Below are 26149 nucleotides of genomic sequence, written 5' to 3' on the forward strand. Positions count from 1 at the left end.
TCTTGAATTTTTTTTTAAAGATTTATTTATTATTTTGTATACAACATTTTGCCTATATGTATGCCTACGTGCCAGAAGAGGTCACCAGATCTCATTACAAATGGTTGCGAGCCACCATGTGGTTGTTGGGAATTGAACTCAGGACCTTTTGGAAGAGCAGGCAGTGCTCTTAACCTCTGAGCCATCTCTCCAGGCGCCGGGGCTCTTGAATTCTTATACCTCCCTTCCAACCCACCAACCCTAGATAGGAGAGAAAAGAGGTTTATGGGAACAGGAGAAGTAGATCTTTTTGGACTCAGTTCCTGGGAGTGATTCCTCTGTTGTAGTCAGCAGGATTTCAGCAGGCCAGCAATTCAACCAAAGTTGCTGCTGGAACCTGGAACAGCAGCCAGAACCCGGAGCCCTGAAGTGTTCTCTGGAGTTGTTCTCTCTAGGAGCGTCTCGAAGTGGGGAGATAAACAACCAAATAATACCAAGACCCAAAAAACCCCCACCTCCTGTTTTGGGCTCATATATATTTATCCTCTCAGAATCTGTACTAAGATGTGTTTCAGCTGGCAAAAACCAAGCCCCCGCACGAGGTGGTTCGTCTTCTATTGGATAAACATCACCTGTTCTCTCACAAGTCTGTTCCCCATCCCACACTTGGGATCAAAACAAAAACATGTTTATATCCATTTCATGTTTATATCCTCACAAGTCTTTGTAAACATGTATAAGTGGAACATCCCAGAGTGGAAGTCAACCTCTCACATGCCTTTAAAATCTGAAGCTTATTTAGCTTTGCTAGAAATCTGCCCAGAGCATTCCAGATGTTTCTCAGCTGTGGTGGGCACTGAAGATGGTGCCTGCACTCCCCCATTGGAAGGAGATGCAGGGCTGTTTCCCAACACCGGGCATTAGCATTTTCCTACAGTATTACAATATTACATTGCCTGCCCATCTCCTCTCTTTGAGACACTGTTTTACAATGTTTACTGTGTAAAACTTGCTGTCTGGGCCAACTTCACTTCCAGTTTCACCAATCCTCCTGCCTCAGTCTTCAATCTCTCTCCCAGGTGCTGGATACAGGTGTGCCCCATCATTGCCAGTCTGTTCTTAATAGATTTCTAGCTTGGAGAATGTATTAGTTGCTGTGATAAAATACCAGGGCCCAGGGGAATTTATCCTCGCTTGTGGTTATAAGGAGAGAGTTCCTAATGGCGAGGAGGCTTGGCAACACGTAGCAGGATCAGGAAGCTGAAAATCAATCCCTAACCTCATGCAGAGAGAAACTAGATGTGGAGCAAAGTTACAAAGTCTCAAAGGCCACCTCTGGGAGCATCCCTCCACACACAGTGTCATTAACGGGGGGGGGGGGGGGGGGGCAGAATTTATCTTAACAGAAGCTATATAGTCTTCTGAGAGGAGGGAACCCCAATTAATAAGATGTCTCTGTATGACTGACCTGTAAGCCAGCCTGTAGGAAATTTTCTTAATTAGTGATTGATGGGGGAGGACCCAGCCCATTGTGAGTGGTGGCCACCCCTGGGCTGGTGATCCCGAGTTCTATGAGACAGCAGGCTGAGGCAGCCACTAGGAACAAGGCAGTAAGCAGCATCCCTCCATGGCCTCTGCATCAGGTTCCTGCCCCGTTCAGTTCCTTCCTCACTTCCTTTGATGAGGAACAGTGCTGTGGAAATGCAAGGCAAACAAACTCGATCCCTCCTTAAGCTGCTTTGTCTATGGTGCTCCACCACAGCTGTAGAACCCTAAGACAGGAGGTACAGGTGGGTAGATGCGAGTGCGACGCCAGCCTAGTCAATGTCCTAAGTTCCAGGATGGCCAGGGTCACACAGTGAAACTCTGGCTCAAAATAAAACAGCCTCATAACAGTAAATAAAGTGATTTTTTTTCATGGATTTTGTCCACAGCTAATTTGAAAGTAGGCCCTAACACAACACAGGCCTTTAGCCGACCTTGCGATGAATTCAGAAGTTACTCATTACATGATCAGGATGGGATCGCATTAGCAACATCAGCTAACAGTTTAGAGAATCACCCACGTGCCTGCTGTTGTTCTAAGCAATGTGTTCATTTCTCACAGCATCCCTAGGAGATTCTGAGTCTCTTTTATCACTTCTGTGTTATGAATAATGACAGTTAGGGGAGGCAGGATACATTTCTGTTTTTGTTAATTATACGTCTGTGCCCATGTGTGCCGTGTCTGCAGAGACCAGAAGAAGGTGGCAAGTTTTCCGCAGCTGGGGTTACAGGTGTTGTGAGATGCCCAACGTAGATGCTTGGAACTGAGGTCCAGCCCTCTGAAAGACCAATATAAACTCTTAGCTGCTGAGCCATCTCAACAGCACTGGGCGACATATTTTATCCACTGTGTGAATAGGCAGGAGCTTTATTATGTCTTTGAAGAGAAAGAGATGGGAGGAATGGGATCCAGGCTTGGCCTTGGATGACCTAAAGTCCAGCAGCGCAGAGCCAAAGATCTGCTGCTCCAACAAGACACGATCCATCCTGATGAACACGTGCACAGGCCACAGTGGAATGATTGACTGAGAGGAGATTTGTGCTTTAATTCTTCGAAGCTGGTCACATGTATTTGGAAGAATTACAATATAATAATTCATTAAATCTCATACTATAATAGTTCATTAAATACAGTACTCTTTTTTTGAGACAGTCTCTCTCACGTACTTCATGCTGTGTTCAAATTCACTGTGTAGCTACAGATAACTTTGACATCCTCTTCACTCTACTTTCCAAGTATGGTATTACAGGTGTGCGCAACTACTTCTGGCTTACGTGGCACTGGGAATGGAACTGGTGTTTTGCATGCTAGGCAAGCACTGTACAACAGAGCCACACCCATCACCCCTAGCCATAGAGCACCATTTTCTAGGTATTGTAACAAAAATGTTGCACCAGAGAACAACGTGGAAAATAACTTTTAATGTTAGTATCTGCAAGAGAAAATAAGTCAGAGGATTAGTATGTTCCTATAGAGTACCATTTCCATAGTGCCCAAGTAATGGTGGTGCTTTGACCAAAGTTGAAGTAACACCCATCTTTGTTTAAAACAAACAGAAAAGGCCCAGTACAAAATAAAAGTCTATATACTGTTCCAAAAACATGAGCTTTGAAACGTATTGTTGGTGTTAACCTTTCAGGAGAATCATGAAGAAAGTCTCCATGGAGCCATCTGAACGCCTGGCCAGTCTCCAGGCCCTGTGGGACAGCCAGACATTGGCTGAGCCAGGCCCCTGTGGTGAGCATGCATTTTAAACTAAAATGTAAGGGGTTGGATGCCCGTCCCCCTGCCAGGAAGCCAGTCTATTCCTGGGATGCTACTGTAGAGGTACAATTAGTTCAAGGTGTAATTAGCATGCACAGACTTTAGACGGGTGGACCAGAGTCCTATATTTAAGCCTGGCTGCAGCCTGCTGTGTGCGCACCACGGAGCTGCTTGCTGCTTCTCCAGATGGGAAAGAGGACCCCATTGCCAACAGCCGGCAGACCGAAGCTGTAAAACTGTGATGTAAGAATTGTTTTGCTGCAAACTCGTCAACATCAACATTTCTGCTTCATGCTTCAGGTGGGTTTTCTCAAATGTATGCCTGTGTGTGCGACTGGCTGGGATTTTCATACCGAGAAGAAGTGCAGTGGGTAAGTGAGTCTGCATACTCGTGTGCACACATACTCAGCCTATAGTATGGTAGTCAGCATCCCTCCCCCCCCCCCACTGCCCTCCCTCCCAACACTTGTTTTGTTTATTTTGTTCATTTTGATTATTATCTTTTTTGTTCAGATTACTAAAAAAAAAATTTGCCTGTGTCCTTATCCAGTTCTCTGGGGCTCTCTGGCTTCTCTGTTGATGTGCATGGATTAATTTTCTAACTGAGTTTTGCCTTAAACAGGATGTGGATACAATTTATCTGACACAAGACACCAGGGAATTAAATTTACAAGACTTCAGTCACCTTGAGCACAGGTAAGCCCCATCTTTCTCCCTTTCCTTCGTCCCTTCCCTGTTCTCAGGACTGTCGCTCTTTGTTGTCACTTAGGAACAAAGGTAACCCTCAGAGAGGATCCTTCTCTGAAGGGAATGAGCGAGCTCTAAGACGCTTCCTCATTGCCACAGATGACTTGAGGAGGTGCCTCTGTACCCAAGACTGATGTCCAGGTTTGGACAGTGCCCTGACATTCGCTGTGGACATAGCTTATACAAGCTCATTGTGGGGGCTCAATAGGTGGCTCTTCAGACTCTGGGTCCTTTGCAGGAGTGACATCTTCCCACCAGCCATTTTGGGCAGCTTATAGCTATCTGTAACTCCACCTTGAGTGGGGTCTGATGCCTCTGGCCTCCGAGGGAACCTGCACATACATGCACACACATACATATAATTTTAAAAAAATCTTAAAAGTCCATTTGATCAGCTCTCTATAAAACATATAACTGTTGTACCAGGTTACTGCTTTATGATAGGATTTCTGTGGTGAAATCTGGGTTATGCTTCGTTTCTAACAAAGGACTTTTTGTTACAACTTTCTTGTGCCTGGGGATTTTCTCCTTTACGTGTGCCCTGACTGTTGAAAACCAGTTTATTCGTATCTGCCTGGTAATGTTGATGATGGAAGCATAAGTAATTCTGAGAGACTTTTTTCATAGTTTTTTTTCACCTCTGACTTGAATAGGGGAAATAGCATTCTGGGGAGCTTGCTGAGTGGATAGAGTGCTTGCAAATGCAAGCACAAAGACCTGAATTCAAACACTCAGAGCCCACATGAAAAAGCCAGATGCTGCAGGGATCCTGACATGAGAAGAAAGAGAGGCAGAAACAGGAGCGTTCTTGGAGATTTGGGGGCCCGACTAGCCTGGTGCACTCAGCGGTAACCAGCAGGAGACCCCTTGCCCTTAATTTGTTTCTGTTGCTGTGATAAAATATCCAGACCAAAAAAGTAGTTTAGAGGAGGGGGAAAAAAGTTATTTTAGGCCAATCTTCAGCAGGAACTTAAAAACGCTAGTCACTCCATCACCACAGCCGAGAGCAGAATGGAATCAACGCAGCCGGGCTTACTGTTGAGCAAGCTTTGTCCACTGTGACACCGTCCAGGGCCCAGAACGTGAGCGGGTGCCACCCACCCTGGGAGTGAGTCTTCACAGCTCATTAACCACAGTAAGAAAATCCCTCACAGGCACACCCACAGGGCAGCCTGACCTAGGTGTTTCTCTCAGAGGCTCTCTTCTTAGGTGATTGTAGATTGCAGCAAGTTGGCAATTAAAATAAGCCGCCATACCTTGGCATAAAGAAGGCGCTAGTCAAGGCCCGACACCAGAGGTTGTGCTCTGACCTCCACACACACTGAGATGTGGCATGTGAGTGCTGCGAAGTGACTGTCACTTGTTAAATTTAGAGTAATTGCTAGCTCCTCCTTTAATCTGAGTAACGCCGGCCTGTCTTTTTTTGTGTGTGTGCGTGTGTGACATGCAATGAAAGGGAACTATTTTTGCTGACAACTTCTATTAATGCGTACTTTGTACTAAGACAATTATCTCTTTGGGAGACTAGAGGAGCATTTTGTACATACTTCCTATTTATAACAGAGTATTGAACGGGATTCGTGCAGGTGCCTAGATATCCTAGGATGAGCAGCTTATATTTCTTCATCGAGAGTATTAGAAAGAAAGACTGACATTTAAGACCAAACAGTGAGTGTGACCGTGGGGCTGAGTGGCCGCAGAGCAGGTGAAGATGGTGACAGTGTGGATGAGTGGCCGCAGAGCCAGGTGAAGATGGTGACAGTGTGGATGAGTGGCCGCAGAGCAGGTGAAGATGGTGACAGTGTGGATGAGTGGCCGCAGAGCAGGTGAAGATGGTGACAGTGTGGATGAGTGGCCGCAGAGCAGGTGAAGATGGTGACAGTGTGGATGAGTGGCCGCAGAGCAGGTGAAGATGGTGACAGTGGGGCTGAGTGGCCGCAGAGCAGGTGAAGATTGTGACAGTGTGGATGAGTGGCCGCAGAGCAGGTGAAGATGGTGACAGTGTGGATGAGTGGCCGCAGAGCAGGTGAAGATGGTGACAGTGTGGATGAGTGGCCGCAGAGCAGGTGAAGATGGTGACAGTGTGGATGAGTGGCCGCAGAGCAGGTGAAGATGGTGACAGTGTGGATGAGTGGCCGCAGAGCAGGTGAAGATGGTGACAGTGTGGATGAGTGGCCGCAGAGCCAGGTGAAGATGGTGACAGTGTGGATGAGTGGCTGCAGAGCAGGTGAAGATGGTGACAGTGTGGATGAGTGGCCGCAGAGCAGGTGAAGATGGTGACAGTGTGGATGAGTGGCCGCAGAGCCAGGTGAAGATGGTGACAGTGGGGCTGAGTGGCCGCAGAGCAGGCGAAGATGGTGACAGTGTGGATGAGTGGCCGCAGAGCCAGGTGAAGATGGTGACAGTGTGGATGAGTGGCCGCAGAGCAGGTGAAGATGGTGACAGTGTGGATGAGTGGCCGCAGAGCAGGTGAAGATGGTGACAGTGTGGATGAGTGGCCGCAGAGCCAGGTGAAGATGGTGACAGTGTGGATGAGTGGCCGCAGAGCAGGTGAAGATGGTGACAGTGTGGATGAGTGGCCGCAGAGCAGGTGAAGATGGTGACAGTGTGGATGAGTGGCTGCAGAGCAGGTGAAGATGGTGACAGTGTGGATGAGTGGCTGCAGAGCCAGGTGAAGATTGTGACAGTGTGGATGAGTGGCTGCAGAGCCAGGTGAAGATGGTGACAGTGTGGATGAGTGGCAGCAGAGCAGGCGAAGATGGTGACAGTGTGGATGAGTGGCCGCAGAGCAGGTGAAGATGGTGACAGTGTGGATGAGTGGCCGCAGAGCAGGTGAAGATGGTGACAGTGTGGATGAGTGGCCGCAGAGCAGGTGAAGATTGTGACAGTGTGGATGAGTGGCCGCAGAGCAGGTGAAGATGGTGACAGTGTGGATGAGTGGCCGCAGAGCAGGTGAAGATGGTGACAGTGTGGATGAGTGGCTGCAGAGCCAGGTGAAGATGGTGACAGTGTGGATGAGTGGCCGCAGAGCAGGCGAAGATGGTGACAGTGTGGATGAGTGGCTGCAGAGCAGGTGAAGATGGTGACAGTGTGGATGAGTGGCCGCAGAGCAGGTGAAGATGGTGACAGTGTGGATGAGTGGCCGCAGAGCCAGGTGAAGATGGTGACAGTGGGGCTGAGTGGCCGCAGAGCAGGCGAAGATGGTGACAGTGTGGATGAGTGGCCGCAGAGCAGGTGAAGATGGTGACAGTGGGGCTGAGTGGCCGCAGAGCCAGGTGAAGATTGTGACAGTGTGGATGAGTGGCCGCAGAGCAGGTGAAGATGGTGACAGTGTGGATGAGTGGCCGCAGAGCAGGTGAAGATGGTGACAGTGTGGATGAGTGGCCGCAGAGCAGGTGAAGATGGTGACAGTGTGGATGAGTGGCCGCAGAGCAGGTGAAGATGGTGACAGTGGGGCTGAGTGGCCGCAGAGCAGGTGAAGATGGTGACAGTGGGGCTGAGTGGCCGCAGAGCAGGTGAAGATGGTGACAGTGTGGATGAGTGGCCGCAGAGCAGGTGAAGATGGTGACAGTGTGGATGAGTGGCTGCAGAGCAGGTGAAGATGGTGACAGTGTGGATGAGTGGCTGCAGAGCCAGGTGAAGATGGTGACAGTGTGGATGAGTGGCCGCAGAGCAGGTGAAGATGGTGACAGTGTGGATGAGTGGCCGCAGAGCAGGTGAAGATGGTGACAGTGTGGATGAGTGGCCGCAGAGCAGGTGAAGATGGTGACAGTGTGGATGAGTGGCCGCAGAGCAGGTGAAGATGGTGACAGTGTGGATGAGTGGCCGCAGAGCAGGTGAAGATGGTGACAGTGTGGATGAGTGGCCGCAGAGCAGGTGAAGATGGTGACAGTGTGGATGAGTGGCCGCAGAGCCAGGTGAAGATGGTGACAGTGTGGATGAGTGGCCGCAGAGCAGGCGAAGATGGTGACAGTGTGGATGAGTGGCTGCAGAGCCAGGTGAAGATGGTGACAGTGTGGATGAGTGGCCGCAGAGCAGGTGAAGATGGTGACAGTGTGGATGAGTGGCCGCAGAGCAGGTGAAGATGGTGACAGTGTGGATGAGTGGCCGCAGAGCAGGTGAAGATGGTGACAGTGTGGATGAGTGGCCGCAGAGCAGGTGAAGATGGTGACAGTGTGGCATGAGTCGCTGCAGAGAGTGGCAGGGTGCTGCCTTGCCTCTTCAGCTGTTGCGTGTGAAAAATGGCAACACAGCAAAAAGGAGTTGGTTTTGGCATTAGAAATGGTTTGAACATGTGAATAGGCCAAGTGAGTCTCCAGGACCCCTGGAGCGAATGGGCTGTACTCAGGAGGCGCATGGCCTGCAGAGGTGGAGACAGTGTAGGACACCTTAATGCAGGACACTTGAGGCGTTTCTGCACTCCATTTCTGGGTCACATCCTTAGTAACAATGCAGTTCGGCACTGAGAATTACCATTCATCCACTGAATTAATTCCTCACTAGTCCTCAAAAGGAAGCCAAGGGAGCCTATGATATAGGGTATAGTGGCTGGTGCCAACAGGTGTGGCCAGGGCCACCAGACTCCCTGCAAGTAGATTTATCCATTTCTGGCATGGATAGCTCTTAGTTTATCTGCAAGCAGTGAATTAATGGGGTAGGTGAAGATCTGTGTTCTCTCTCTCTCTCTCTCTCTCTCTCTCTCTCTCTCTCTCTCTCTCTCTCTCCTCTGTCAGAGAATTAAAAGGAGTCTTTTTGGCCAGGTGTTGTGGCACACACTTTTCATCTCAGAGTTTGGAAGGCAGAGATAGATCTCTGTGAGTTCAAGGTCAGCCTGTTTCTACCTAGAGCTTCAGGCCAGCCCTACATAGTGAGACACGGTGTCAACGATAAAATAAAAGGTCTCTCTTCATTATGGACTATGCCATCCGTGCCGCGTAATAACTACTTCAGACTCTGAGGAGCCAGACAGCTGCCATTGCAATTACAGAAGGCCTTGGCTGGGATGGTTCTCCTTAAGGATGGCTTGTCTCCTTAAGGATGTGGAAGCAGCACCCAATAGAAACCATCCTGCAGACTCTCCTCCCGGAGCTTCCCTGGGCCAGGGGCAGGTGGTTTAACTCATTCTCTCCCATATATCGCGTTCCTATTCACTCACCTTCTCCTGTTTCTCCCTCTCGCTCTCCTGCCCCTCCTTTGCCCCCCTCCCTCTCTCTCTTCTCCTTTGCCTGTGGCACTTGTACTCAGCACCTGGCTTCCTGCTGTGGCTAAGTAAGCATTTTGGCTTTGGCCCCACAGTGGTTCTGCTGGACTCTGCCTGATGCTCCCCGGGGAGGATTGGTAATTAGGAACTGCTGGGGGAAAATGCCTGCTCAGTTATTATTTTTAGGATCCAACATTTTATTGTGGCGTGTTCAGTTCGCTTGAGTATGCTCTTACAGTTTGTCCTGGCTTAATTAATGCTGCCAAGAAGAGTCCTAGATTGAACAAAGCCTCCTTACACATTTTCGACGGGGTGTCTGGAAGGGCTTCGAGCGGACGTGTTAAAAATGTAATTATACTGTAATTTGACGTGGCAGGGAGTGATGAGGGCAGGGGCAGTGCTGCCAAGGAAAAAGAGAATCTATAGCTCTGGACACATTGATTTCTCTGCTTCCAAGAAAACTTTTAAGAGGAGCATATCTCATTAATCCTCTGAAGACTGGCTGGACACGCACTGTCGAGTTCGAACTTGGCCCCCCCCCCCCAGAGCCCTTCCGGCTGATTCATGCTCGAGAGTTGTCATATTTCTTGGCCATGAAGGTGACATCCTTGAGCAAGGAGCTAGCAGGAACGAGTTCTAGAGCAGCTTGTGTGTGTGTGTGTGTGTGTGTGTGTGTGTGTGTGAGAGAGAGAGAGAGAGAGAGAGAGAGAGAGAGAGTGTCAAGGTGGTTCTGAGGTCAAGGGGGCTGTCTACCCCAGGTCCATTTCCTCGGTCTTTCTCTCTTGTGGACCAGGGAGTAGTGCCTGAGGGGTGGGTCTGGATTTTGTTACCATCTTTAAATTTTTCTGAGGGTGTTTTTTGTTTTTTGTTTTGTTTTTGTTTTTGTTTTTGTTTTTGTTTTTTGGTTTTTTGAGACAGGGTTTCTCTGTGTAGTGTTGGCTGTCCTGGACCCACTTTGTAGACCAGGCTGGCCTTGAACCCACAGTGATCCACCTGCCTCTGCTTCCCGAGTGGTGGGACTAAAGGCGTTCGCCACCTCACCCGGCTTTTTTTTTTTTTTTAAATAGTGATTTCAAGTGAGACTAGGACAAACTCTGTGGGATTTGCAACATGATGATTTATTTGGGAACATGGGCTTGATGGTGTAATTTGTTACTGAAATTTTCTTTTCTCATTGTGTGTGTGTTTTATTTTGAAGTTAATACTTTAGTCTTATAGCACATATATGTGATTTATAAATAATCTCACAGGGCACATTTACAATCCTTTGTTGGTAGAAATGAATAATCAGAATATTAAAAAAAAATTAAATGTATTATTTGTGTTTGGGGTAGGCATGTGCCAGGGCATACATGCAGAATCCAGAGGATAATTGTATGACTTGGATCTTTATTTCCATCTTGACGTTTTGCCCCTGCCCCCACCTCCCCATGCTGGGTTATAGGCATGGGCCACCATTCCCAGCTTATGTCATACTAAAGCTAGAACCTAGACCTTTCCAGCACGCCAGGCAAGCACTCCGACAATGTAGCTACAGCCCTAGCCCTTTTGAACTGTTTTTCTTTGTGTGTGTGTGTGTGTGTGTGTGTGTGTGTGTGTGTGTGTGTGTATGTGTGTGTGTGTGCAGTGTGTACAGTGTGTACATCATGTTTGTCCAAAGTTAATTTGGGCATCTTCCTGAATTGTCCTTCAGTTTTATTCTTTGAGGCAGGGTCTCTTATCCCAAACTCAGGGCTCACCCATCAGACTAGTCTTACTACCCAGCTTTTTCTGGGGGGGGGGGGGGATTCTGTCTCCAAGTTAAGAGGCTGAAATTACAGGCGGGCCTCCATACCCACCCAGTACTTAAGTGGGTGCTGGGGCTGTGAACTCTGCTCGTCTTTCCTGCACGTAAGAACCTTAACCACTCAGCCATTTCTCTACCACCCTTTCGAGTTGTAAAGCTCTCCAACTTCCGTTCTTAGAGTAGATGTGATGGGAGGTAGTTTACATTATTCCCAGGAAAGCTAGCCAGAGCAGAACCACTGCGGCAGTTTTCCACCGCCTTTCCATGTGTCCCCGCTATGTGGGTGCGTAGAGTGTAAAGAGTAGCAGGACTTGGCGTGCTCACGTGAGTTACCTTACTGAGCCATTGTTTGTTTGTTAGGGTTATTAGGGGAAGAACTTCCCTCTTGTATGGGTGTACCCCAAATTCACATACTGCCCCTCATTGCTGTTCTATGTTTGAGCTCTTCCTTTCTTCTCGGGCATCCTGAAGCTTGCTAGACATCTTTCAAGCCTGTCAATTATTTTTATTCTTTACCAGTTCCCTGGTGTCTTTCACACCATCTGTTTAAAAGCCACAGTGTTTTTACAGTTTCAGGGAGAGATATGAGGCAAGGGAAAAGGAAGAGAAGGAAAACTTGGCCTGAAAATAATAGCAGGAAGAATGTCCCCAAGGTCATGCAGCTCGAAGAGACGTCTGGACTAGTGTCTCACCAGCTGCCTCGAACCTAGGGCAGTAAAGACCTCGACACAGAGTGCATCCAAACCCTCTTCCCAACTTTATCTTTATATTCAACTTTAAAGCTTTGCCCTCATATCTGAGTATCAAAATTCAGCTTTTGTTTTGTTAAAATAACATCTTGCTGTATAGCACAGGTTAGTTCCATAACTGTGAGTCTCCTTTCTCAACCTTGTAGGTGTGTACCATTGTGCCAGGAAAGTAGTTTACTTTTAAGTTTCAAAAGCAAAACAACAACAAAAACAACCCCAAGATAGTGGTGGAACTGTGATGTTAGAAATGCTGTCAAAGTCATAGGCTCCAGCAGTTCTGTGCCTCACACTGTAGAGCAGATTATTCTTACACTGAACATTTTAGTTTATTTTTATTGTTCAAAGTAAGGAGAGTAAACTTTTGTTACTTGGGTAGTCACTTCAGATGACAGTGTCGTGGGCCAGGGATGTAGATGGCCAGCACCACACGAAACAGGACAAATAATCCCTGCACTGGGGAGGCTGAAGCAGGTGGACTGGAAATTAGGCTGTGCTTCATAGCAAGCTTGGGGCCATCTTGGATTACATGAGACCCTATCTCAAAACAAAAGCAAAAACAACATAACCAAAGCAGCAACAAAACAACCAATCAACAAACAACATCAACAATAACAAAACCAGAGTACATCTTGGTGTTGACTGAACAGTGAGAAAGCAAACAATTGGCTAACTGTGATGAAAAGGGTTTAGCTCCTTTGATTTGAAAGCTTGCTGACACATCATTCTGACTGCTCTATGGAGGAGGCTGAAGGTTGAGAGTGTAGGGAGCAAAGTCATTGCTTTTGGATTGATGGCAGTCATTAAGAGAGTGGGCTTAGGAGTCACACCCTCTAGGATTTTACACTAACTGTCTGAACTTTTTGTGAAAGCATAGAACAACTAGCATCCTGTGTCTTGGGAACCTTCATCTCTCCATGTATGTTATACATAAAAGAAATGTTCAAGTAGCCAGGTATGGCAGCACACGCCGCTAATCCCAGCACTTAAGAGGTAAGGGCAGAAGGATCACCGTAGCTCAGGAGCAGCTGGCCTATTACAAGACCTGTCTGAAAAACAAAATTTCAAATACATTTCAAGTTACCGGGATGTGTGAAACCTTTTCTAAACGGGGCTCTAGTGACACAGGAAATGATGTCAAGAATCACCCAAGGAGATGTTTCTGCATGACCAGAAGGGAACTTTGAGCAGAGCAAAGAGCCTATAGAATGGGAAAAAAAACCTTTGTCAACTATATCGAGGAGAGAGAGAGAGAGAGAGAGAGAGAGAGAGAGAGAGAGAGAGAGAGAGAGAGAGAGAGAGAGAGAGAGAGAATGTGCCTTTCTGTGTGTGTGTGTGTGTGTGTGTGTGTGTGTGCGCGCGCGCGCGCACATGCACAGGTGGAGACAAGAGGCTGATGTCAGGTGTCTTTCTCTATGCTTACCACCTTGTTATTTTGAGACAAAGTCTCTCACTGAACCTAGAACATACCAATTAGCTGACTGGGCTAAAGACTGACATGGAACAAGAGAAGACATTGTGACAGGAGGCAGGAGCAGGAGGCAGCTGGTCACACCACATCTGTAGACAGGAAGCAGAGAGAAGTGAATCCTGGTGTTTAGCCTATTTCTCCCTTTTAGTTTAGGATGGGATTCCAGCCTGTTAAACCAGGCCACCCACATTCACTGGGGAGTCTTCTCTCATCAGTTAAACCCTCTGACTTGTCTGCATGTTTGTTTCCATGATGGTTCTAAGTTGAGTCAAGTTGATGATGAAGATGAAGCCACAGCCCTAGAGCTGCAGCATCATGTAGTTAAAATATGAGGAAGGCTTAGTTGTGCTAGACCGAAGCCTACCAGAGAAAGCCAAATAGCTCTCTGTGGAGGTGGGCCCAGCTTAGCAGAAGGGAAGCCGTGAGGCCACCCAGCGGAGTTTGGTCTGAGGTTTGCTTGTATGTGCATCTGTTATGCATGGACAACGCCTTTCAGGATGAGCTCTAGGAAGTGGAGATAGTCACGTACTGACTACCACGTGTGTTTTCTGTTTAAGTGGGGAATCTCAGTGTTTTCTCCTCACTGACACCATGGTGCTGTGTGATGAATGCAGGACTGAGACGCCCCCATCCTTGGTCGCACTCTTTCCCTAGCCATCGTGTTGCCTTGAGATTTAAGGACTCCATCTCAGACTTCATTTTATTTGTTTAATCACTTTACAGCCCTTCTCGCTTCTCCTCCAAGCCCCGCCCTCACGCCCGCCCTCTCCTCTCTACTCCCTTCTGTCCTTCTCAGAGAAGGGGAGGGCCCTAAGGGGCACCACCCTATCCAGGCACCTCAAGTCACAGCAGGGCTAAGCACAGTCTCTCCCACTGAGGCTAGACAAGGCATTCCAGCCAGGGGAAAGGGATCCAAAGGCAGGCAACAGAGTCAGAGACAGAGACTCATATCATTAGGGGACCCACATGATGGCATGCTGCACGCTTGCTGCATATGTATAGGCGGGTAGGTCTGGCCCATGCATACTCTTTGGTTGGTGGTTCAGTCTCTGTGAGCTCCCAAAAGCTCAGGTGAGTTTACTCTGTAGGTCTTCTTGTGGTGTCCTTGACTCCTCTGGCTCCCTTTATCTTCCTCTCACTCTTCCACAAAACTCCTTGAGCGTGGCCCATAGTTTGGCTGTGGATTTCCACATCTGTTTCCTTAGCTTTAGGATGAAGCCTCTCAGAAGACAGTTATGCTAGGCTCCTGTCTGCAGGCACAGCAGAATATCATTAATAATATCATGTTAGCTCTCTCCCATATAGTGGGTCTCAAGTTGGGCCACTGATTGGTTTGCCATTCTCTCAATCTCTGCTCCATCTCTATCTCTACGTTTCTTGTAGGCAAGACAAATTTTTAGTCAACAGTTTTATGGGTGGTTTGTCAGACTTTAATTTTCTGAGGTATTTTCTTGGCATCCATTGATCCAGATTTGAGGCTTCCTATTCTCTGCATATTTCACCCAGGTGGAAAATTGTTGAATGCGGAAGACGTGGGTGTTTTCCAGGGTGGAATGTACAGCTGTGGTCCATCCACTTTTGTTTCTGTTTTGCATTCTAATGTAGGACACTGCACAGTCTATTCATTCTGCTGTTGGGCAGGCATTCTACTTAGCTTATTGTCTGTTAATGAACAATGCTGTTAAGCTCATTCTTGTATTTATTCTCTTAGAGCCAAATGGGCAGATGTGTACCAGGATGCAAATAATTATAAATTCAGCCATTATGTCACCACTTAGATCAAGAAAGAGACCACTGCCTCCCTCTGGACTGTCTATATCAATTCCCACTCACAGTTCCGCCCTCCCCAATGCTGTTTTTATGATGGACGTATGCTGTTCTAGGTTGGTTTTCTTTTGCTGTGATAAAATACTGTGACCAAAAGTAACTTAGGAGGAAAGGGTCTACTTGGTCACAGTAGGAACTCAAGGCAGAAACCTTGAAGGCATACTGTGTACTACCGGCTGGCTCCCTGGCTGATGTCATTTGCCTCTTACACAGCCCAGAGCTACCTGCCTCGGGCTGGTACTGCCTCCAGTGGACTGGGAGCACCTGTATCTATGACCAGTCAAGAAGTTATTCTATAGACATGGCCACAGGCGGATCTGAGGGAGGCAGCTCTTCAGCTCCCATCTCTCCCTCCCAGGGGTGTTAGGTTGACAGCCAGGATTACCCACCACACGCATAATTCCACGGCGCCAATCCTATAGATCGGCTTTGGAATATTTCTCTATTTTTCCTTGTCTCTTGTTCTAGCTTCAGAAGACTCTTGGCACCCGAGGCTTCTCCCATCCCTCCAATGTCTCTTGCTTGTATGGCACAGACCCCACCCCCCACCCCAGCTTCCTCCCAGCCTTGCAAATATTAGCTTTTTGGAAAAAAATATTTTTATTGAAAAGATGTTCATGGCTACCTTTCCTGCAGCCAGGTTTCCTTATATAGCTATCAAATCTTCTGAGATAGAAAGTGTTGTGGTTATGTAGTGCTGTGTGGTAAGCCTCCAAATTTAATGGCCCACAGCAAATACACCTATAACTCATAGTGATGCCTTCTTCATTCATGGCTCTGGTGGTTGGCATCAGCTAGCTGGTTGCTGGGAGACCTAGATATGGCCCTTCCCTGTGGTCCCGGCTTTGTCATAAAGTACCTGAACTCCTTGAGTGAACTTGCAAGAGCCAGAGGCAGGCAAAAACAGAGCATGGCCAATTCTAAACCAGCCACCAACTCATGTGTCCTCATTGAAGGATGCCTGTGGCTTTTCTAGTTTTTGGTGATTACAAACACAGTGGTGATCAATAAGACCATTTAAATTTTGTGCTAATGTAAGGTTTTACATCTGTTGAGCAAGTACCCAAGAGTGAGATGAACAGGTCATGTGACATGTGCACAGTAAACTCATGACGGAGTCAAACTGTCTTCTGTACTGAGTATACATTTGTCTTCTCATAGGCTGCGTTTGAGAGACCCAGTTGTGCTATATCTTGGTCCACATTTGGGGCTGTCAAGGGATTGTTTGGAATTTTACCATCTGATACACACCTGTGTGTATGGAGGATTTTTATTTTAGCTTTGAACTGCATCCTCTAATGGCTAGTTACTTGAGCCTTCTTATGTGCTTCTTTGATGTATATAAATGCATAAAAGTTGGTAAAATGTCTTGTTTAGATCTTATAGATCTTTTGCCCAGTTTTAAAGTTGGGGTGTTTGCTTCTGTGTCTGTTGGGGGTAGTTGTGTGGATACGTGGGTGTGGCGTGGTAGGCATGTGCCTTGGTGTGTACACCCATGTGGACATGTGGACAGACCAGTTTTATGTGTCTGGATGTCTTCTTCACTTGCTTTACTTTATTTGCTTTTTATTTTTTATTTATTTTATGTAGAAGAGTGTTCTATCTGCATATAGAGTCTGCGCGCCAGAAGAGTGCATCTGATCCAATAGTTGGTTGTGAGTCACCGTGTGCCTGTTGGGAATTGAACTCAGGACTCTTGGAAAGCAGCCAGAGCCATCTCCCCAGCCCCCCTTCACCTTATTTTTTGAGACAGGGTTTGTTCAATGAGCCAGAAGTTTGCTGTTTTGACTGAACTCACTGGACAGCAGCCTCTGGAAACTGTCTGTCCCACACTCCCAGCACTGTGGTTACAGACATGTGCCGTTGCCTGGCTTTCATGTGGTTGCTGGGGACTGAACTTTGCATGCTGTTTCCCCACTGAGCCGTGTCTCCCTAGCCCTGAGACTGCGGCTTAGTGCTCACTTTTCAGAGTTATGTGCGTTAGGGATCTGACGTCCAGCGGTGGAAATGTCATCTTCAGTTATTGTCTCCCAGTACATGCCTTGCATTTTCTTCCTCTTGGCACCAGCTCTCGCAGAGCAAAAGCTTTTGATCCTGAGAAAGTCCAGTTGAGAGTCCCCATTCACGAACCACGCTTTTGGCATCGGAGCTTGAAGTTGCAGGCTGAGTTACTCCTTTCTCTGTTTCCCATCCCGCCTGCCTGCAATGTAAATTTCTCCTCATCCTCATTTCCCAGGACTCAGTGTCTTCCAGTCAGAAGCCTCTCTGGTAGCCAGTCTTGACTTGTGATCCTCTCACACAAGCCTAGAGTGCAGCATCCGCCTTGATCCATGCGGCTGACTCCTCCTTGGTTGCCTGCTGGGCTGTACCAGGCTGTCACTGTTACAGGGTAGGGGTTGGGTGCTATGTTCATTGTCACATTCAACCCTGGCACTTACTGAATATATGAATGAAGGGAATTACTGGGCACAGCCAGCCACCCACGTCTGCTCACATCTGTCCCGAATTATTTTAGTATTCTGCTCAACCCTTCCTGCCTAGTTGGCCCCTTCCCATCTCTGGAGCCCTCTGAGCCTGTGCCCATCTGCTCCAGGTGGGATCACTTGGTCCCTGTGTTCTAAGGGCACTTTTAACATTCCCAGGATTTGGCTAGGCTCCCGGCTATGTTTCTTATTCACTGCAGTGTGGGGAGCGCCAGGAAGAACACTCATCCCAGCATTCACTGGGGCAGTGCTTACTGTTTCAACTAAGATACATGACTGTCTCCTTCTGATTGTTTTTTTTTTAATTGTTTGTTTTGTTGAGGAAGGCCTAGAGGTTGACAAATTACCTCTTTTAGTTGAGGATGACCTTGAACTACCTCCTGCCTCTACTTCCCAAGTGCTGTGATTACAGGTTTGAGTCACCATGCCCAGATTTGAATCTCAACTTAAAAATGACTTTGACTCTAAGCAGGTTAATAAAGAGAGGTGTAAACCGAGAAGCTGGCAGATAGGGCCTGTGGATGCGCCTGCTCGTGTCTTTGCGCTGTTTTTCTGGGAGGCCTGTGAGCATGCGTCTCATCTGCTCACTCATGTCTGATGAGCTCTCACGTGGTGCCCGCAAATCAGGCAAAGGCTGCAGTATTGTGCGCAAAACCTCTTAGGGACCAGAGTCAGAATATAGCAGTGACATCTGCTTTATGTATTTGTCTATCATCTATCATATCTGTTAGCTATCTATCTATCATCTATCTATTGTAGTTAAGTTATGAAATCAGCCTACATTGTCTGTCTATAGAAGACTGGGTACAGAAAAGATGGGTTATTTCCACAGGGTAATTTTATTCAGCTTCAAAAAAGGATGAAATCATATCCCATGTAGGGAAGTGGATAGGATAGTATAGCTCACCACATTTAGGAGAAATAAACCAGACTCAGGGACATAAGCATCCTGTATTTCTCCGATTCCCTAATGCGTGGGACCTCAGCTTAGGGGTGGAGTTGGGGGAAGAACAACAAGAAAGTGGAAGTGGCTCTACCAGGGTACAGGAAGCTCCTCACAAGGAGGGTGGAGGTAAGAAGTAATGGGGAGGCTAGGTGAATATGATCAAGATATATTATATGCATACACAAATATGCCAGTGTAATGTACTGTTCTATATGACTACTATGTTTCCTCCAAGGGGGGGGATCCTTTTAATAAAGAAAAGAGTCTTGTTCTCTTTCTGGTCCAGTCTCACTTGGTGCTTGTCGCTGCACATCAATCAATCCCTTTGCCTGTGAAACATGAACAACCACCTCCTGGCGTGTCTGCAGGTTAACCGAGGTGCTTTGCGTGAAGCACTCCATCGGTTGGATTTCTTAGCTCTTTCCACTGTCTGCCCGCCTTTGCTCTTTCAGGGGAAACTGTGGCATCTGTGTCTTACGCACACAGCTAAAACGCACGGAGCTTAGGTTTCAAAGATTTACAGTCTGAGATTGTAGAAGTCAGAACGCTGAAGCAATGGGTGGGGAGTGGGGGTGGGGCCAAGAAGACATGGGAAAGGAGAGGCATGGTGAAGGTATCAAAGGGCATGCGAATGTTCAGAACACTGCTCAGCAGCGAAGGGTAATTCTGTTTGTGAAGTGCCTGGTGTGGTGGACGAGTCAGGGACTGTCAGCTTTTTGTTCGGAGTAGGAGAAGATAGTGCAGGATAGGGGCCAGCGGCTGGGAAAGTGGTGCAGAGGCAGGGAATTCATGTGCAAAGCTTTACCCCATAGCTTAGCTCATGCAAGGCATCCATAAGCACACCTGCTGTATCCCATAGATGGCATCACTGATGGGAAGTGTAAAAGCTACCAAATGGTTGCAGGATGCTTGCTGAGCACTGAGCATCTGATGGTACTTACTGCCAGAGTGTGTAAGGCCTTATCTTTGCTTAGGAAACAACCTCTCAGAGGCTGTATGAGAGTCTCCATGCTTGTGAACCTATGATGAAATCTAAAGAAACAGGCCCGCCAGTGTAGTGTTGGATACGATTTCTTTCTAGATGAGGAAGTTCTTCAGATAAATGCTAGCATTAGCTTCTTTTCCCTGGGAGTAAGAGTTGGAGGTTCTAAGGGGGGGGCAATTGACTTCACTTTTGCGGAATTCTGCTTGCATTCTGCTTTGTGGAGGTCTGTCACAGAGGATTGGATTGTTTGCTATTAAAACAGTTGGAGGATCAGGGGCTATAATAGGTCAATAGGTCAAGGTGCTTGCTGCATAAGCCTGGCAGTCATAGTTCAGTCTCTGGAACCCACGAGAGGCAGATGTGGTGGCTCTCACCTCTAATCACAGCACTTCACAGTGAGGTGGGAGGCAGCTTCTCAGAGATAAAATAACCTAGAAGCTGCTCTCAGGCCAACCGGTCTGGAGAACATGACAGAGAAACTAGAGAGACTATCTCAACAGGGGAACCCAAGCATCTTTGTGAGAGTTAGCCTCTGTCCTGCACAGAAAGCCTTTGGAATGTGTGTCCATGCACACACACCTACACTGGAAAGAAATCGAGAATGTCTTAGTTTTCTTTTCTTTGGTCTCTGAGCCAAGGGTCTCATGTATCATAGGCTGGCTTATCTGTCTGCCACGGCTGGCCTCGAACTCCTGATATTCTGGGTGTCATCTTCCAAAAGTGCTAAGAGGGCAGGCGTACTCCACCAGACCTACTAAGAATGCAGTGTCACTGTGGCTGTTTTGCAGGGCCAAGCTCATGTTCTTCATATAACTTTTCTTCTAGAGACCTGATCCCCATCATTGCTGCCCTGGAATATAATCAGTGGTTCACCAAGCTGTCCTCCAAGGATCTCAAGCTGGTAAGTCACTGAAGATGCCGCCAGCATTGCCCAGATTTGTCGACCTTCAAAAGCCTGATCATTGTCAGAAAGGTCTTATTTTGTTACCATACTGGTGAGCTGCACACACTTTATTTCTTGAGGAGATTTCATTCCTAGGAATGATTAGCACAACATGGTGTGAGGTTTGTAATGTGAGAGCTTTAAGGATTCACCTTGTTTTCAGTGCCTTGAGTAATTTTAGAACAGAAATGCACATTCAGTGTTGTCTTCTGTACAGACTCATTTAGTTGGCAAAAGCTATTAAAGTCACATTTGCACAGCTGCAAACAGCTGGTTTTATATTCCAGCCTTGCATTTCATCACCACCTAGTTTCCCATGAGAAGAATTTCAGGAAGTACCAACAGGTAAACTTGGTCTGATTGAATTTTAATAGCTAATATTAATTCTGTAGAAGTTTTTTTTTCTTTTTTTGTATTGAGGGGATTTATAGACAGACACAATAAAATCAAAGTGAAATCTGTTGGTTTTCATGTTAAATAGAGCAGCCAAATATTTGGTCTGCTTTAATAGCGGAAATTGTTGGGAACTTGACAAATTCAAAGCTGCCATATGGCAGTTACTTATCTACAAGATAGTTTTCTGACACTTCATTTAGGATGAGAAATAATTCAGATATTGTTTATAGAGGCGTGGAATCTGGCAGTAAGGGTTTTATAATCAATACATTGGGTTGAGAAAGGGCTTTGCAGAATGGGAGCATTTGAGCAGGCTACTTGGGTGTCTGAATTGTCCCAGGATAGATATGATTTATGGCATCATGGGTGCAAAAATGGGCTGAAGTCATTTGGGGGCTCAAGAGCCATGGTAGCATAGGAAAAAGAGCATGGAGTCAGAAAATGCATTTATTACCATGACTCTTCTAACCAGACTGTAGAGTGGAGATGAGTAATCTAGCCTTCCCGGATCTCAGCTTCCTGTGTACCTGTTACTGTGAGATAGTTGCAGGCATGTTCGTCTCTGTCCTGTGTTTAGCATATTGTGTGGGTATTGCAACTTCCTGCTAAAGTAGCTGCATGGTTAAAAAATTGCCTCATAAATATAGATTAAAATCACTGAATAAATGGATGAGAGAACCTACAACCATGAAACTGATGTGCCCTCATAGCAGATCAGAGAGAGAGAGAGAGAGAGAGAGAGAGAGAGAGAGAGAGAGAGAGAGACTTAGTTAGTTTACCAGTCTCTGACTGTCCAAGCATTTCATAACTGTTGACTCTTAAAATAACCATCATCACAACTAGTGAAGAGATGACTAGGTATGATGGGAATGAACTGGACTAGGTAGCGGGGTGTGGACATCTTGTGATGGGGCTGTGACAGCAGGAATAGAGCAGGCGCCCTCTGTGTATTAGCAAGCATCCATGGTGGATAGCACGGGCACAGGAGCCTCAGGCTTCCTGGGTTGGGACCATCTCAAGGACTAACCAGCAGAGGCTGCTAGGGGGAAGGAGAAGGGACCCTCAGACCAGAACTATACATTCTTGCCAAGACCAAGATGTATTTTTCTTGACTCACTTACACCTTCACACAAGCTTAAGATGTTCAAAATGGGTTCCTGAGAAGGTTCTCGAAAGGCTTTAGATAGGAAATTCTTAGAATTTCCCCAACTCCCCAGTACAGAAAGGCATTCCATCATTGTTCCTCCCAGACATTATTTTTTTTTTTTATCCAACTTAGTGTTTAGTGTATAAGCAGTATATAAAAACTTCCAAGAAAATGTCATCCTGGGAAAACAAAGAATATAAAGTCTCAAATACTTTCTTAAATATCTTGGGATAGCAGGAGGGTTTGAGGACTATCCTTACTGCTCTTTTATTAACTGAGTAAATTTGCCTTTGTGTAAGTGGTGCTGGGCACCAAAGGCAGGGCTTTGGCCTTGCCTGGCACAAATATCTCCTGAATTACATCTCCTGTCTTAACATGTGCTTATTTTTAATCATTTGATATTTTGAAATGAAATGTGGCCTTTGTGAACATTACAGTACAAAGCTTCTAAAAGAAAATATGTGAAACATTGTGGAAGAGGGGGAGGAAAGAATGTAAGAGGTAGACATGGCAGGGCTGTAAACGCTGTCTCTACACAGGGCGTGGCTGCTGTTCTCGTGAGCTCACTGCTACTGTGGTTACCTGCACAAGACCTTCCCGAGATCAGTCAGCATTCTAGCAGGCAGCACTAAGTGGACTCAGTGGGTTACCAAAACCAAAGGGGGCGGGGAGAAGGAAAGCAAAAGGAAAGGAATAGTTTGCCATCACCCAAAGCTAAATGAAAAAGGGAAGGCTGCTTTCTCCTGCTCCAGCATGAGGCCTTTCTAAGGATGGGCTTACATGTAGGAGGGTGCTGGGGACTGTGTAGCATCAGTGAAGTCCATGACAAAAGTCAGTTAGTTCCCTGAAGTGACACGAACTCTCGCAGTTTCCACCACGATTCTCCCAGCCTAGTAAAAGCCTCCTTTCCAGAGTGACCCAAGAAGGATGTGACTGACATGCTCTGTGCTGACCTCACGAAGACAATTAGCAGCCACAATCCTAGTCTGAATTAGATGCATATAGTCCAGGCCTGCGTCCGCCTCCCTCATGTTGGGATTATAGGCATGAGCCATCTCTGAAAACGGCATTTTTTAAGGCTCTCAAGTACACAGTATGCAATGCAGCCCATCTGTCTGTGCACCATGGTTGATTACTTAAAATGCCTGTAGAGTCGGAGTCTGATCCGCTTGCTTTGTCAAAGTTTGGTGCATCAAGGACATGGCTGTATCAGGCAGTGTATTTGGTTCCTTGGTTTTAGTCTAGGCTTCCATGTTTATTTTATTTTTCTTTTGCTAATTCTCTTTCTTTTTTTTCCTCCTTCCTTCTTTTCTCCTCCTCCTTCTCCTCTTCCTCCTCCTCCTCCTTTTTGTATGTACGATTGTTCTTTGTCTTCCCAGTGCACTGGGGTGTATCAAAGCCCAGGAATGTCTGAGACACACTTTCTAAACTGAATCAAATAAGATAAAGTAGATAAAAGCTACACAGCAGGAGCACATTTTACAGCACTCTTCTCCATCCTCTGCATCTTACCTCGTTTCCACCCCTCTTCCGTGGTATTTCAACCATCTTCCTTTATGAAGCTTTGTAGTATAATATTCACAAAAGCCACGTTTTGTTTCAAATGTCAAATGTTTAAAAGCAAGATAAATATAAGCTTAGGGAGCTACTGTATTCCTAGTTTTGCAAATGAATTATTGCATTCCTGTACTGTGAGTGTGGTAGACAAAATATCTGTTATGGTTATTATATTCTACTTCATACCTAAGTTTGTGTATGCATTTCTTTAAAAACATCACTATTTTATATTTTTGGGTATATAAAAAATTGCTTTTCATGTAGCTGGCGTAAATAAAAGTGAGCACCATTAATGAAGCTATGAAGAACTTCTGACTTCTTAAGGAAAAGTTGGCCACACCTACATACACTTTCTTTAGTACATTTTCACTACCGTGTTTACAGTCAGCGTGGACACCCAATCTCCAAAGCTCCCCCTGGGTAAACTCCTTTTGTGGGTGCCCTGTTGAATAGCCAGGTTAGTGCATGATCTCATGGATTGCTTTTAAAAATCAGAATAATTCCTGCCAAAACATGACTCACATATTCACTTTTTGCCATGACGACACCGAGCTCACTTGGTTTCCTTGCGCGTATACCATGAAACAAGGAGCCAAATGTGGAAGATCACTGCTGTCAGCCTATGGAAATCGCATCAGCCTGGGTGGGGCTAATTTTGTCCCTCGATCCACTGGGATGAATCAAAGCCCAGGAATGGGCTGAGACAAGCTTTCTGGACCGAACTGAACGAAGCAGCTTGTAAGAGAGATGAGAGTTGTATAGTGGACGTCAGGTGTTTTCAGGGCAGCCTGTGTAAAGGTTCCCCACCTGGAGAGTTCTGGTGTGTTTCATTTCAGACTGTGTCTAGCTGCTGGGTACAGCAGCTGGGCCTGCACCGCTGATAAGTCAGAGAACTCTGGTATATTTACGCGGTGGGTTTGTTTGTTTTTAAAAGTGCACTGTCATATATTAGAGCACACAGACAGGCTCTCTCTCCTGTATATATCATAAACATTTTAAGTAAGCCCTTGGTTATAATACACTCCTATAAAATCACTTGCCAACACCTGCACCACAGTAAGACAGAGTATAAATAAAAATATGAACATTTAGAAATCTAAACAGGAAAATCTTGTGTCCAACTCTGCCACCCTGGCATGTGGCCCAGTTCCTCAGTATCAGTTCCCTTGTATAATAATTATATAATGACATGACTTAAAAACAAAACACTCTCCGTGAGCTGGAGAGCTGGCTCGGCAGTTAAGAGCACATGCTGCTCCTCTAGAGGACTTGAGTTCCGTTCCTGACACCTGCTTCAGCTGACTGACAGCCATCTGTAGCCCTAGCACGAGGGCGATCTTATATCTCTGGCTTCTGTAGGTACCCGAACTCTCATGCACACACCACACACCAATCCTCATACATATACATGACTTAAAGTAATTTTTAAAATTATTGTTAACATGGAGTCATTTACTTAGTCTTTGCCATTTCCCCCTTTACCTACTTTGGCGAGTCCTAGAGACCAACCACAATGAATTACAAAGCACTCTTTCCTTTGCTGTTCCTATTTATAATAGAAAGTGATACATAGGATGCAGCTCAGTGCCAGGTCCACAATGAAAACTGTAACGAGACCTGCAGCGTCATTATCACTGACACTTCATCCTCAGCTCCATCTGAGACATCCATCTCTGCCTTGGGAAGCCCTTTTGATTTTGTGAAGCAAAGATGGGAGGGACTTACGGACTTGTGGCACTGCCAAAAGTACTACTTTTCTTACTGCCTCATAGTTACATATTCTACCTCACTCCACTCAGACTGCGTATTACAGTACCACAGATAGGATAACTTACCTAACAGAAGTTTGCTTCCCACAGCTATGGATGCTGGGAAGTCTGCTGTTCAGGCGGCGTCCTGCTCAATATGCGACGGCATCCACTTTCTGGTTTGTAAGTGGTTCCAGTAGATGTTCTTTTGGAAGGGCAAGAGTAGCTTTCTGGGACTCTCTGGTCAGGGCACTAACCCCATTCTTGAAGGTGTGCACTCCGAAGACATACTCACCTTCCCAACCTACCTGCTGATACCATCACATTGTTGGGATGATGGTTCAATGTGAGTGAGGGTATGAGGCTTGGCATTGGCTCAGACCATAGCATTCTTGTCTTTTTCCCTGAGACTCTGTGCTTCGTGCTATGGTGTTCCCAGGTCTCCATGGTGGTGCACAGTGGGGACGTCCTCTGACTAGTTCTTGAGCAGTGTATGTATTGTTAAGTGTTTCATTTACTTAGGTCTCTGTGTTGTCTAGCTTTATGGCACTCGGATGAAATGATTTTTCACCAGACTTACAGGATAGTGAACAAGTGTTTTCTGTTACAGTCCACAGATGTCTGTGAGCAGATCTTGAGGGTGGTGAGTAGGTCCAATCGACTAGAAGAATTGGTCTTGGAAAATGCTGGACTCAGAACGTGAGTATTTGCCTGAATCTGTGAACATGTTACTTTAAACTTTTTATGCCATTTGCTTTTTTAATTGGTGCCTGATCCTTTTAAAAGTTGAGGTGCACATGTATAGTTTGTCCTTCTAGAACAAAAAATCAAAATAAACAAAAAACATATCAATCTTCTTTTTTTAAAAAAAATATCAG

At 46.3% G+C, this 26149-nt stretch overlaps 1 protein-coding gene across 7 annotated transcripts in view; it reads left to right on the forward strand.

Moving 5' to 3' along the window:
* CARMIL1 (capping protein regulator and myosin 1 linker 1) overlaps positions 1-26149 on the forward strand; it is a 260068-nt gene that overhangs the window by 119975 nt on the left and 113944 nt on the right. For all 7 annotated transcript variants that reach the window (XM_084794019.1, XM_084794020.1, XM_084794022.1 and 4 more), the window contains exons 6-10: positions 3165-3262; positions 3590-3660; positions 3912-3985; positions 20306-20381; positions 25882-25970. In XM_084794019.1, the coding sequence (XP_084650145.1) occupies positions 3165-3262; positions 3590-3660; positions 3912-3985; positions 20306-20381; positions 25882-25970 (408 nt within the window). The remainder of the gene's footprint in view (positions 1-3164; positions 3263-3589; positions 3661-3911; positions 3986-20305; positions 20382-25881; positions 25971-26149) is intronic.

Source organism: Acomys minous (genome assembly GCF_964271855.1).
Source record: "Acomys minous genome assembly, chromosome: 9".
Lineage (NCBI taxonomy): Eukaryota > Metazoa > Chordata > Mammalia > Rodentia > Muridae > Acomys > Acomys minous.